This window comes from Furipterus horrens, unplaced genomic scaffold (assembly GCF_987537825.1).
Source record: "Furipterus horrens unplaced genomic scaffold, mFurHor1.1.pri manual_scaffold_3, whole genome shotgun sequence".
In the NCBI taxonomy this organism is placed as follows: Eukaryota; Metazoa; Chordata; class Mammalia; order Chiroptera; family Furipteridae; genus Furipterus; species Furipterus horrens.
This window is the reverse complement of record NW_028327173.1, coordinates 5,837,863-5,852,421: the sequence shown is the minus strand read 5'-3', so window position 1 is coordinate 5,852,421 and position 14,559 is coordinate 5,837,863. Positions and strand designations below refer to the sequence as shown.

General features: G+C 40.5%; 1 protein-coding gene across 8 annotated transcripts in view; it reads right to left on the bottom strand.

Annotated features, from left to right (window-relative positions):
* Positions 1 to 14,559, bottom strand: part of KIF1B (kinesin family member 1B) — a 132,275-nt gene that overhangs the window by 43,059 nt on the left and 74,657 nt on the right. For 7 of the 8 annotated variants that reach the window (XM_090268568.1, XM_090268571.1, XM_090268570.1 and 4 more), the window contains 2 exons: positions 2,387 to 2,480; positions 1,295 to 1,443 (listed from right to left, as the gene is read on the bottom strand). In XM_090268568.1, coding sequence (XP_090124694.1) covers positions 1,295 to 1,443; positions 2,387 to 2,480 — 243 coding nt within the window. Of the gene's footprint in view, positions 1 to 1,294; positions 1,444 to 2,386; positions 2,481 to 9,031; positions 11,472 to 14,559 lie in introns of those variants that run through there. The other variant, XM_090268576.1, reaches the window with a different exon arrangement.

Below are 14,559 nucleotides of genomic sequence, written 5' to 3'. Positions count from 1 at the left end.
GTGGATTAAGCGCCAGTTTCAGAACTGGAAGGTCAAAGCTTCAATTTCCAGTCAGGGCACATGCTTGGGTTCAGGGTGTGTGAGAGGCGAGAGATCAATCTTGCAAATGTTTCTCTCCCTCTCTTTCTCCTTCCCCTCCCCTCTCTCTAAAAATAAATAAAATCTTTTTAAAAATGTGTTTATATATGGTAAGTGCTCTGTACATACCATGTCATTTATTCCTCACTATCACTTTATATTTTCACCAGCAAATACTTGATTAGATGCTAACATATAGCAGAAAGAAAAAAAAGACACAGTCCCCCCCGCCTTCCTTTAGTCTACTTGATGGAAGGAGTAATCAATAAATAATCACAAAATGAGATGGGTGGCACAGATTATGAATGGAGAAGACGCTTACCCTCATCTTACAGAACTAGAATACAGTCCCAGGGGAAGATAATGAACTTTCTGCGAGTCAGGCAGTCTGTGCTTTTTACCTACTACACAACATTGCCCCCCAGTGTAATCTTCGTAGTCAGGACACTGCTGGACAGTGGAACATACAGAACATTCACTTTTTCACCCCTTACAAAGTCCCTGGGTGGCAGGCACCGTTGTCAAGCTGAGGGAATGGAGGACACAGGGCCATCAGCGGCCACACACCAGGAGAGCTGGGACCGGCTGTCTGTGTGCAGAGCACACACGCTTGTCCGCTACACAAAACTGCCTCAAAGGTGCAGACTGAATGGTTAAAAATTTAAAGAAAACTGTCCTGACTGGCGTGGGTCAGTGGGTTTAGTGCTGGCCTGTGAACCGAAGGGTTGCTGGTTCAATTCCCAGTCAGGGCACAGGCCTGGGGTGCGGGCCAGGTCCCCAGTTGGGGGCGCGTGAGAGACAGCGGATGGATGATCCTCTCACACATCGATGTTTCTCTCCCTCTTTTTTTCCTTCCCTTCCCCTCTCTGAAAATAAATAAATAAAATCTTTAAAAATAAATTAAAAGAAAACTAAAAATTACAGAAACCCAAGAGAGGCATATTTCTATTGACAAGCTTCGCCAGCTATCAGGAATAGTCTCCTTATTTATAAAATAAGCTAGAAAACATGTTATTTTAAAGATGTCACTTAATAATCATCTAATCAGTACCTACTATGTTCCAAGCACATACATTAAATAAGAGGCATATATAAACCTGTTTCAGGGCAAGCAGCAGCTGAACGCACCCAAGGAAAGGTTAGCTCAGGGTGAGCGCCAGAGCCCCATCAGGCTCGGCTCTGCCTCCGGATGGTCCCTGGCCCCCCTCCCCCATACCTTCTTCTTCAGCTCCACACTGACGGCATTGGCCTCCTTCAGGTAAACAGCATTGCCCCAGAGTAAGTCCCTTAGCGAAGTAAACTGGTGAGACTTCCACTTCCGGAAAGCCCACTGGGCCAGCTCAAATTCATGTTGCGTCCAAGGAACTGAAAGAGCAACGAGCGTATTTCATGGTGACTCACGCCCGTGTAGGAATTATGCCCGCCGTACCTCATCTCTCCTAGCAAGTGAGGTATTTTCCAGGTTTTCTCCAGTCAGCTGTTTTTTTCTTATTTTTAGGAAAGCTTACTAAACTCTGTTGGTATTATGAAAGTAGTATATACATTTCAGAAAACTTCTTTAAAATCCTGTTTATTTTAAAACAGTATATCAAAGAAATAGATTTCTCTTCCTTTTTCAGAAAGATAACCTCTAATGTGTGTGGATCATAAGAGAGAAAAACCCCTCATATATCTACGATGCCATATATATCTGTTTCCCTTTCTAGTACAGGGGGAAAAGTCTTCTTTAACCTAGATATTTAAAAATAAAGAATTCAATACATAAATTAAGAGTTGCTCCAAAGTTAATTTGGAGTCTGAAATTTCTGAGGCTGAGTCGGGAAGTGAAACGTGACCAGTGTTTATACTGTAAAGTAAGGCCATAACCAACAAAGCTCTGATTCGGCTGAGAAACCCTGAAAGAACTAAGAAAGGCACATTTAGTGTACACTGATATGTTCCAAAGTCCTCACTGGAAAACCCCTGCCATAAACTATAAATCAGAAAACAGAACACGACATATTAAGAAAGATTAAGCTCTGTGTTTCTCTGCAACATGTACATGAACTTCACATGTACAGCAATACTGGACAGTACACGTGAACTGCCCAAGAGGTTTATGTGAAGACTGCTCAGAAATCTCGTGTGGAAGATCACAGCCCCACGCCAACCTCACAGAACACAGCCTGGATTCTCGGCATTGAGTATCCTTAGAAAATCATCAAATTGGCACAGTAAAATGTCAACAAATGCTAGGGTCAACTATGGTCACAGGTAAAGGATGAATTTGATAACGTGGATCTAAAAGATATACACGGCAAAGTGTCACCTTCTTCTTCTTCTTCTTCCTCTTCCGTTGTTTCTGCGGCCAGGGACCGAGTCTCAACCTGCTTCTGCAAGGCCTGCAGTTTACTCTCGTAGTCCTGAGGAAGAGAAAGGAGACAACATGTAGGAGAGAGGAGGTGAGCACAGGAGAGGGAGAGGAGTGCGGGGGAAACTCGGACAGCGAAGAGAAACAGAAAAGAGAAGACAGAGGCAGGAAACAACAATAAAGAGACAGGCATACAGGTAAGCGCTTAGGGGGGAAAACCACAAAGCACACCAGATGGTCTGTAATGGGTAAATGCTAAAAATAAAAGTTAATTGCACTCCCTGCTTCCTCAGATTGAAGAGCTCTTTTTCTGGGGTGTGGTAGAGAAAGGGGGATTCTGACGGAGGATATGCATGTGTCCCTTAAATGTTATACTGTGTTAAGTAGGACCTTTACACATCAAGCCATTCCAGAGAAAAGCAATACCGGGAAAGATGAACTCTATCAGTATCAGTAACTATTATCTAGCTGTTTGGATGAGAAAAAATTAGGACCACTGCCTCTGAACTTCCTTCCCTATTGATGAAATATTACTTTCTTGGCAGCTGTAGTATGAGCTTAGCCGGCAACCAAAAGACCACAGTGCTATTAGCATTTAGTTAGTATTTTAAAATATACTATTATAACAAAAGTCTGACTAGAGTGAGTTCAAGCAAGGATGGGGAGAAGACACAATAAAAAGAAACAATGGGAGGTGGTCAAGTGAGAAATAAGTACAGAAAACTCTCTCAAGGAGAATTCCCATATATAAAAAAAAAAAAAAAAAGCCCCAGAAACAAAGTGACAGCTCACAGGGAAGAGGGACTTTTGGGAAACGTGTGAAAGGAAACGATGCCTGTATGCTGACAGGAACAATCCAGGAGAGAAACTAACCTAAGCCCTTGAGAAGGTGACACAGACGGATGCAGAAACAAGGGCCCGGCCAGGTGTGGGCACAGCTGCACGCAGAACTACAAGTGGGAGGAAATGGAAGTTTCCTTCTGATTGCTTCTTTTTCCCAGTGAAACAGAAAAGGTCATCAGCTTAGGGTAAGGAAAGGCCCCACCTCGCATGCCCCGAGACACCTGGGAGTAAACTTCCAGAGCAGCCTGTATTTTCTCCCTGTCATTTGGCACAGAGGTGCTGTATGACTATTGGTGTGACTGTCTAACAGCTGTCTCCTCCACAATTCTGTCAACTTCACAAGGCCAGGGACCCGTCATTCACCACTGAATCACCAGCATCTGGCACACAACTGTCTTCCAGCTCAGATACACAGTAATGTATTGATGTTCTAACGAAGAGTTCTCAAAAGTGACTATTTTCTAGATCAGGGGCCAGCGAACTATGGCCAGGCCCAAATCTAGCTCACTGCCTGTTTTTGTGAACAGTTTTATCGGAACACAACTACATCTGTTCCTTTGCGTGTTGTCAATGGCTGCTTCTCTGCTACAACGGTATATCTGCGCAGTTGCAACGAAAGGGCCCACAAAGCCTGAACTATTTACTACCTGGCCCTTTACAAAAACCTTGTGAACTCCTGTTCTAGACCAATGGTCCTCAAAGGTGGCTGCTGACACAGTAGAATCTGCATCCACTGGGAACTAACAGAAATGCAGAAGCGATCAGGCCCCGTCCCGAACCAGAAACTTGGGGAGTGGGCCCAGCAATTTGTGTTCTCATGAGCCCCTAGGGAATTCTGATGCACACTACAGCCTGAGAACCCCTCTTCTGGGTAATGGGTACCGATGACTCAGGAAGCAAACGAGAGTATTCCAGGTGAGTTTATATTCTCATGGAAGAACGAAACAGGTACCCAGACTACTACATGTCACCATGATTAAAACAGTGAGAGCTGGCCTGGGGCAGGAAAAGCGGCCCGTGAAACGCAGACCTGAAAGAGAAGTTAAACATGATGGGAAAGGAGTCCAGGCTTGAGGAAGTGCAGAAGCCTTGAGGTGAGAACATGGCATGTGGAAGGAGCAAAAGTCCAGAGGGCTTACAGTGTGAGAGTAAGTGAGGAAGTCAAGAGAGGCAGGCAAGGAGCCAAAACCCGGGCCGCTCTGTAGGCTGCGATAAGAAGTTTAGATTTTACATAGATACAGACAACAGATTGCTGGTAACCAGAGAGGAAGGGGAAGTGGGGGCAAGGCGAAGAGGGGAAAGGGGATCAAATATCTGGTGATAAAAGGAGACAAGGCTTCAAGTGGTGAACACACAAGAGAGCATACAGATGTCATACTAGAAAGTTGCACACCTGAAATCTATGTTATTAACCAGTGTTATTCCAATAAATTTAATAAAAATAAAATGAGTTCAGATTTTCAAGTGCAATGGGAAGCCACTGGAGGCTGTTGATATGATACGATTTTTGTTTTTAAAGATGATGCTGGTTGCTATGTGAACAATGGATGATATGGGTCAAGAATAGAAGTTAAGAGACAAGTTAGGGGGCTACTGCACTATGCTAGGCGAGAGATGATGGTGCCACAATTAAACAGGGCATCTCTGAAGGAGGTGGCATGTAAGGAAAAAACCACCTCACCGTTCTGGGCTTTCTGTTTAGGCTGTTTTGTTTGTTTGTTTTTTAATGTTCGAGGCTTGGCTCCTTTTGGTAATATTGCCTTCCTCTTTTAATGGCAGATGAGCAAGCAACAGTCAGGAGACATCCATGACCCAGTTCTTGTCAACACCTCGAACTGGACACCAGCAGCAGCTGGGTGGACACAAGCTCAGATCTATCGTTCTAAGGGTCCCACAACACCTCTTCTCAGACTGAGCAGCTTGTTTTCGCCCAGTCTCTCAGTCCTGTCTCGGTCTCATCTACTTCACTTTCCAACCATGATCCAGGCAAGAGCTTCCATCACCTCTGGCTTGTATGCACAGGATTTACCCCACCTGCAAGCTGATTTGTTGATGCTACCTGCCAATATTCTATCAGTCTCTCCCTTCTTCCTGCCTTTGTTTGGAAAGCAGTTTCTCGTGTAGTTCATACCCCAACCTCCCGACTGGAGCACTGGGCTCTGGACCTGCCTCCTTCCAACCCATCCTCCTACCCAAACTTCGGTCATTTCTAAACGGTGAGTTTAATAATGTAATCTCCCTGTATACAATCGTTTGTAGCTTCCCAACAATACATTTAAGATAAAATCCCAACTCCTTAGCATGCCAGGATCTGGCCCTTGTCCACCCAACTGCCCTATTCTTTTACTCCCCTTCGACACAGCTGGTGTTCTGACCACCCCAAGTTACTCCTAGTTCCCTGGACCTGACCTGCTTCCTCCCACCCCTGCCATGCTTCACTTGGATAACCTCCCAGTTGTACTTTGGGACTCTGCCCTTGGCTCAGGGCTCGGTGCTTCAAAAGCATTTTCCCACTCTCTCCATTCCCACCCTGTGCACACAACTGTCACTACACACATCATACTGCACTGGAATCATCTGGGTCACCCTAGCAGTGGTCAGGTCTTGGCAACTTTTCCATCAGTTTTTCCAATGGCAGAAAACACAAAGTACCTGAAGGGAAAGAATATGAGGCTTGCAGCAAATCAATCCAAGCATGACATTTCTCTCAAGTTCCAAATTTCATTTTTTTTCTAAAAAGTCATGAGGAAAAAACCTCATGTAGGTTTATATTCTGCTCCACAATGTGTGATTGTGTGTTTCAATATGAAAAAAATGTCATGTCCAAATGTTCAGTAAGACTTATGGTCTAGGCCACAAAAATCTTCTGCTCTGTCCCATTTCACCTCCAGCAAAGCACCAATGCTCTGGGTGGAGAAAAGCAGTGGTTAGAGAAAAACAAGAAGAGCTAGACAGTTGCTCAAAGCTTTTTAGAAATTTAGTTCCTATCTCAAAGGAAGGGGATAATATCTTTTCATTTTTAAAAACGTCAAATCAAGATTCATTTTAAAAAATTGAAAACAGTTAAAGGTAAATGCAAATAAATCAAAAAGTGATTATTTGATATCACTTCATTCATCTTATAATAGAAAAGTTTTTAAATAAAATGTAGCTTAAAGTAGAGGTTATAGATCCCCTTTAAGACAGAATTTTAATAACTAGAAAAGGGTAACAAAAGCAAAAGCTTAAGCTAATCAAGTTCATGTAGAAATTGAAAAAAATATATATTTGGTTTGCAATCACCTTCAAATGCAAAACCCCTTAATAAGTAAAAGTCAAGATCAGGCCTATTAGCATCGCCCTGTTTCACTTTTCCCTCCCCCTATGTCAGAGAGAAATCACACTCTTAAAAGATGATTTCAACTTTTATTGAATGAGGACTTTATTTTTTTTAACATTACAAACTCTCCTTTTCTGATAAGGTAGATCATACACTCAGAGACAATCGTCAACCTTTTTTGTTTTTGTTTTTGTTTTTTTAAGAAATCGAAGGAGAAATCCACTGCTCATGAATAAAAAGATTTTACAGTAATGAGGGGAGGAAACCAATACATTTCACAATCTAGAGTGGTTCAAACTAAGTATCTAGAGCAGATTATAAAATCTCGGAAGGGTGACATAAACTGGGCAATTATGAAAACCGCTTATAATGCAGAACCTGGCTCTAACAGTACAGACTTCGCATTGTGCCTCAGAAGGCATCTTCATGAAGGTACACCAGAACATGGCAGCTTCCCCTCCTCCCAGTCTTTTGTACAAATCATTAAGGCAAGTCTACAAAGGACCAGTAAGGCACAGGGGTACAGGAGCTGACCGGAGGAAATCTGCGTAACTTCCTGTAGTCTAATAGCCTTTAATACAGAGACGGGTGTGGCAAACTGTTTAGCTGTGTTTCAGCATCAATCTGCACAAGAGGTCACTTCAGTGGAATAAACAGTAAACTGTGTTTTGCATTTTTTTTCAGCGTTGATCAACCTGCACCTAAAGCATAAGTGGTCACTTCAAGTCACTTCAGTGGAATAAACAATACTTCACTGAATTTCTAGTGAAAGAAACAATTCCAAGCACTACAAAGAATTAGAAGCAGATACAAAGGAAAAGCCCTTTGGTTTAGACTTATTAGATAAGCAAAATGTCTTTGACTCTCTAAGGAATACCATTCTGGTTTGAGAAATTATACCAATTAATTAGGACTCTTCTATATTTCCATTATTGTCAGATCATTATATAATTTCAATAGCAAAAACATTTTTTCCCCCTCCATTTTGCTATCATAATAGCTAGGAATATTTCAATTATTATAACAGGTTAATGATGACCATCTCTCTTTGGTCTAATTGTATTTAAGCTTAGGGAGAAATACTGTTAAATTAAAAAACAAATGGCAATATAGGCTATATCAATAGTTCACAAAAGCATGGTATTAGTTACTCAGTAAAAAGAGTCAATGAAGTAATTTTAGAAACAAAAATTATTTCCTAAGACAACCACATGCTCTCAAATGGATGAATTCAGAAACACATTTAACAACCAATAAAACCTTGGTTCATTTCTTCCTGATTATCTGAAATTAAGGGCTCCTATTGATACCTAAACATTTCAGCAAGGTCAGCAGGTGAAGCACAAACACGAACCTAATTCTTTAGAATATCAGTCTGGCTGTAGTGCTTATCACAACCCATAGCTGCAAATGAAAATACTGTTACTTTTCATTCTACAGTGTCACCTGGTCACCAGCAGGAACTCACTCCCATTGTTTAGTGGAAAAGGGAGGCATCTGCCCATAATGAGATGAAAAGGCCACCATAAAAATGAATATATACAGACCTATCCTTAAGTTTTCTCAAGTTAGGGAAATAAACATAGTTTTGCTCCTGAGGTGAAAGCTGAATAATAATATTATTACTAATATTAGAAAATGATTTTTTTTTTGCAAGAAAGGACTAGTTAACATATCTATATCTAAGAAGACTAAAGAAGGACAAAACTGGGGTTTACATGAGATGCTATGAAGTGACTGATGTGAAGGAGCCTACCGAGTACATTCAAACCACACACTACAGGACAGTGTCATCCCAACTAGCCAAGCATCACAAACATCACTCACCCACGCCTAATCTGCATAAAACCTCAATCGAAGACTAGGACTCTTCTAGCTACAAAAGCAAAAGTATCTCCCCAAAGTTAATTGGAAGCAACTTTCTGTGCATTAAGAAAGCATTTTCTTAGAAGCAAAGAAAAAATACTATGATTAAAAATATGTTCTAATAAAACATAGTGCCCATACCAAAGGAAAAAAGAAAAAACTACATAATCACAATCTTTAAGGCTTCTTGGCTGCAATTTTTCACACCACCTGGAAGACAAGTGTTTGACTGATGACTTCATGTGACTTGGAAATCTTCAACAATGTCAAGTCAGGCAATTGCAGATGTCACAGGCTCTTCACACTGCCTCTTAAGAAAGTTTCTGACACAGTCAAGAGATGTAGAAAACTATTCTTTTCTTCTCATTAAAATCCATCTTTTTTAGTGTCTTCTCCAGTGAGGCAAACTGATACCACAAAACAGTAAAAATGAGGTATTGATACAATAAATGTTCATCAGGACTTCTCTTTGCTTGAGTGTCTGTGAATATTTACTACGGTAACCAAAGAACAGTTTATTATACATCATCTCCTTTATTCTAAACCCAACCAGAGTTAACCTATTTCATTATTTCATCATCTACTGAAAATACACAGCACACAGCCATATGCTGAAGCCTCCTCCTCCCCATGTCCCACGGCTTTCCTCACTCCACCAAATAATCTCCCTATAAACTTATACACACTGCTCAGAGTATACAAGGATTTTGCTGGTAATTCTGTTGGCATGATTTTGGTGAATAGTTCAATGTGTGTGTGAGAAATAATACATTAAATTTCAAAATGCAAACCACAGACAAAAATCCAGATATGGTGCCAATTTAAAGATTTCAGTATTTTGACAATTATATAGTCAAAAAAAAAAAACCGTAATGAACCAGTTCTATGTAACATGTAGAAGAATAAGATGTGGAAGTTCTGTGGAAGACCCAAAGCTCTGTGCTATAAAATATGTCCAAAGACATTTAATTTTGGCTTATGAAAAGTCCAATTATATATTTTTTAAAAAGAAACACACATGGATGAGAAATCCAAAGCTGTGTCCACACAGTTTCATGTTATTTTTAAACTAACATCTAACATTTATGGGGAAATAACAGACATTTAATTCTACATTCCCCATTTGAATGTCTGCACAAACCAAGAGGAAGGCCTTCCTGGTTATCAGATCAATTTAGAGGCATTATAAAAACATAATAAACTTACACTAAAAAGCAAGACCAGTCTATGTAAGTATATTATCTAGGCACCAAGACGCGAATAAAGTCTCAGAAAAAATAAGGGAGGTCTCAGTGTTTTGTCCAGAATTCCAGAAACTGCCCATTATGGTACACAAACAGAAGGGAGGTGCTGAAACATTTACCAGTGTTTTATGCTTTGACAATATTAAAATCAGTTAATATCCACAGGAACTCAACATTCAAATAATAACGTAAATAGTAGGAACTCAAGGCCAAGGCTAGAACCAACTCCGATTAAGCTACCATTGCCTGTTTGCTCCACCAGGATTTCAAGTTTGTCCAGTAAGTTTTACACTGTGGTTTCCCGACCAGCTTTGAGATTGGGTGCCGAGAACTGTCGCCTCATCCGTGGAGGTGTTACAAACTGGCTACAGTGGCTGGCTTTGTCAGTCTGCCTCTGATAAGAATGGGCTGCAGTACTGCCCTCTAACTGACCTCCAGTGTTATAATTACAGTAAGACTGACGGTGTTGATGAACATGGCGCTTCGCCTGGAAAGTCTGCAGATCGGCAGCGGGCTGACCCGCGTGGGAGGTTAAGGACTCCGAGGAGGCAGACGCCTGGCAGTGCCTACTTTTTGGTTGACCATTATTGAGAGAATTGCTTCTCCAGCGTAACTGAGGTGGCTGTTGGTTATTAATATGCTGCTTGCTAACTTGGATGTGATCTTGACTTCGCGCGCCCTGAGAGCCCCATGGTAGCTGGGGATCCTTAGAAGCTGCTCTGCCACCCTTTTCTTGGCTCTCCTCCTTACTTCCTTTCTTTTCATCTTCAGCTTTCGGAACTCGAAGCTCTATAACCTCATCTTCTGTGATGATGATGTGTGTTCCGGGACTCCAAGAGTTTCTGTGTTTAGGGTTGCTCTTAAAGGGGAACCGGGGCTTCCGATTCTCAGGGGGGATGAACCTGTGAGGCAGGTTCTGCCGGCGCAGCTGCTTTGTTATCTCCTGCTGCTGCAGGTTCTTGAACCGGATTTGCTCTTGTCTCATCCAGCGCAGACGCCCCCGTCTGAAAGCCGGGTCCCCGCTCATCAGCTGGGAAACGCGTTCTTCCTTCCCAAGCTCCCCACGGTCTGCGTTACGTGCATCGTTCTCACCACTGCCACTAACAGCAGCACCGGCAGTCTCCTTGGCCTTGTGGTTTCCTTGGGTTTTCTGTTCCTGAGTTCCAATCAGTGGCAAGACTTTTTCCATTTTGAGCATTTTATTTCTTAAGACTTTGATCTCCTCATCCTTCATGTTATTTTGCTTTTTGACTTCTTGCAAAATGTCTTCCAGCTTGTCTATGTGAACCTTGAGGTCATCCACATCAGTTCCACCTTTGCCACTGGCCATCACGTCTTCGATCTTCTCGTCCCCCACACCAACAGTGTCCCAGACATCCCTGGCCACTGCCCGCCAGGAGTCCCGCTCGTTGGGATCTTTCTTCCCATACATGGCGCAGAGCTCTTTCATCTTAACAATGGCCAAGGCCTCAATCTCCTGCCGACTGTGTCTGAAATCGTTGAGAGCAACCTCGTAGCAAATCTCTTTTACAGCCTGAATCTTAAGATCTGAGATGGTGACCCACTTGGAATCTTTACTCAGGCGCCTTCTTTGGGGTATTTGATACATTTTAATAGGTTCTCGTTTCTTCCCACTGCTGGGGAGGCCACATTTTTTAACAATGGTTTGCAACTTGCTGGGAGGTAGCTTTTCTCTCAGAGAAGTAATCAGTTTCCAGCTCTCTTCACAGGACCTCTTGTCAGAATCATCCCCGCTATCAGAATCCGCGTCCTTTGGAAAAACAAAATCAAAAAATGGCCCCAAAATAACCAAAATTAAAATGTAAAAAATGAAAATCAAATCGAAGAAAAAGCAAGTAAAAAAGCCTTAACCAAATTTAAAAACAAAACAAACCCCTATAAAACAAAAACCAAAAACCCTAAATGATGTGCAAGTCTATTAAGACATATGCATATGTAGATTATTATTACTGTAAAGATTAGTTTGTTTGTTTAGTAACACTAATCCAAATTTTCATGTTCTGGCCTAAGTGATGAAATCTGCAAGCAAATGTCTTAGGAAGACCAACACCATGAGTGCATCTCTCACTCTTAGGTCACATGAACTTATTAACAAAATGGTATAAAATAACACCTCCACTATCTCAAGAAAATGAAGTAAAACCTGTGCCCCATCCATGCTAACACCCATGCAGCCACTTCCCCACATTTGCCTTGGTTATTGCTGTTGCTTCTTCCAGAAACTCTTTTCCCCATGAGTGAGCACAGATGCCATACAAGATGTGACGAGCAGGCGGATTAACAAAAGGTTAGTAAGGCTGTAGGAGGCCACATTTGGTTTAGCTTTACTAAAAAGAGCAGCCCTAGAAAAAAGTTAGAAGATGAGAAAGTAGAAAAAGCAGCAAACAGGGACTGTGTTAAAAATGCTAAGAATTTCTATTAGCAGACCATGTGAGGTTCTCATAAACCAAATTGTTTTTCTATAAGAAAAGAGGGTTTTGAAACTAGCCTTTCTACGAGCATACATTGGATTTGCTATTTTCTTGTGTCATGTCACAATGATCCATTTCACTTACACAATTAGAGAGAGGTGTCACCCAGAGAACAAGAAAGCATAAAAGGATCCTTAAAGTGGGTCTGCTATGTTCTCACACTTAAATCAAACTTCAGAACATAAATTAAGCCAGGCAAATATACTTTCATTAAACATCATTTAAAATTTCCCAAGTTAATACTTTAATAAATATGGCTCAGAGATGTTTTCTATAAAACCCCATGCCATTTCTAGCTATCTGAAAAAATATCACTTTAAGTGACAACTCTTCCTATCACATAACACATAAAACACACAGACTTTATTGTCTATGTGAAATGGATCCATTTTAAAATGTTTTTCCTAACTTTCTTTCTAGCTATCTCTGCACCATTACTTCTTTTTCAAAATATTTCACTTAGGCCTAAAACTGCAGCCTGATTTTTAAGTAATAACCTACTCGATAATCAGCAGTTAGTCTTAGCTAACACAAGTAAACCTTAACATGGACCTAAATGAAAGCGGTGTTGGATTTACAACACCCTAGGATGAACAAGATTAAGGAAGAATTTCTATTCAGAAATAAAAGTTCCAGAGAAAAGACACCACTCACTAGAAAGTGTAAGCTAGCCTAGTAAGTGAAAATATTCTTACTTAATATTCTCTTTTACTTCGCTGTAATCACCAAAATTATCTCTAGTAAAGCTTTTATAAATCGAAACTGATAAATAGCTTGCTTTCCATTCCAAAGATTCCCACGGCTAGTTACTTTCTCTGGAACCACCACCGCCACAACAAAAAACCTTAAACAATGATAATAATTTGACCCCCGAGTTTTGAGTAGCTGCTACTGATTTGTTTTACTTCTCCTGGTCCATAAATGGGCACTAAATTGACTTATAACCCCCATCTATTTGAAAATTTGGCAATAAAAAGCAGATAAAACTAAGTTTATAGCTAGGCTATTTTTTTCCTTTTCCTTTTTAGTTTAAAAAATCAGAATGCCTAATCTTTTATAAGTAATAAAAGATTACATTAAGAGAAAAAAGTATGTCTGACTTCTAAAAAAGGTTTTCTTGCAAATATGCAGAAACTGTGTTTTACAAAAACACAAATTCACTCTGATTCTTCCCACATAATTGACAACTATCACTTTTTTTCTGGGTTCCTTCTTCTTTTAAAATTGCTTAAGGATAAAGTGAACACTACTTAATTTAGGATATAACTAATATCCTCATCACTGCTTTAATATCATAATTGAGATAAAAAGTCTTTAAACTCCAAAATAAAACATAAATAAATAAGATAGTTTACCTCAATTCAAAAGAACTCATATTAAATCAAGTGGCCATAATTTCCTTTCTTTTATAAAATACAGTCATTTGACTCTGTAGACTACGTTTTCTCTATATAGCTCAAACATACCCCCATCACATAATGACCATCATACTGGAAAGCCTATATGCAAAGTTTATGTGCCAAGATGGAAATTCTATCTCATGTCAAAAAATTATGATATTTAGATTCATTCATTAAAGGGTTAAAAAAACTAGTCAGGTCTGGCCAATTCCCATGTCACTAAAAGATCCCTCTTCCTTAAATGACAAATGCAAAGTAGGCTTCCTGAAGAGGCTCTGCAAGAAGCTTATACAAATAGGAGAAAGAAGGTACCCAAAACACATGTGTAGAAAAGCAGGCACTGAAAGGACCAGGTGTACAATAAGGCACTAGCTACAAGAGAATGTAACAGTGTGACGCACATGGGGAACTATCATAACAGAAAACTCCATTTTTTAATGCTGTCGTTATGCAAAAATGAGTACATATAATAAATATTTTGAAATATTTACTAAATAATAATTATTTTGTATACTCTCAATATTTACTCATAGGGCACATTTGAAATATATCTGTTGGCTGGCCAATATAAGATCATAAAAATACTTTCCTATCCAGTAGTTACTGCTAGATGCTCTTCAAGCAAAAGCATTAAGAAATCAATTCCTCTTGCGGACAAGAAGTTTAAATGGAATGCAGAGTTGGAGTTGTGGAAGGAAAGCAACCTCCTTGCTTTAAGGATCTGCTCTTGAAATCCTAGCTTGCTTTGAGATACACAAAGCAAATGACAACCAGAACCTGATTACTTGCAGACTAAGTATGTCCCCTGGAAACGAGTATGTCTTAGAGACATTTACATTCTCTTTGTGAATGATCATTCTATTTCAGGGCACAGAATTCTCACCAGCTCCGAGTTACTCAACAGTTGGTTCCGGGACCAGCAGCATGGGCATCCCCGGGGAGCTGGTTAGAAGTGCAGCAGAATCTC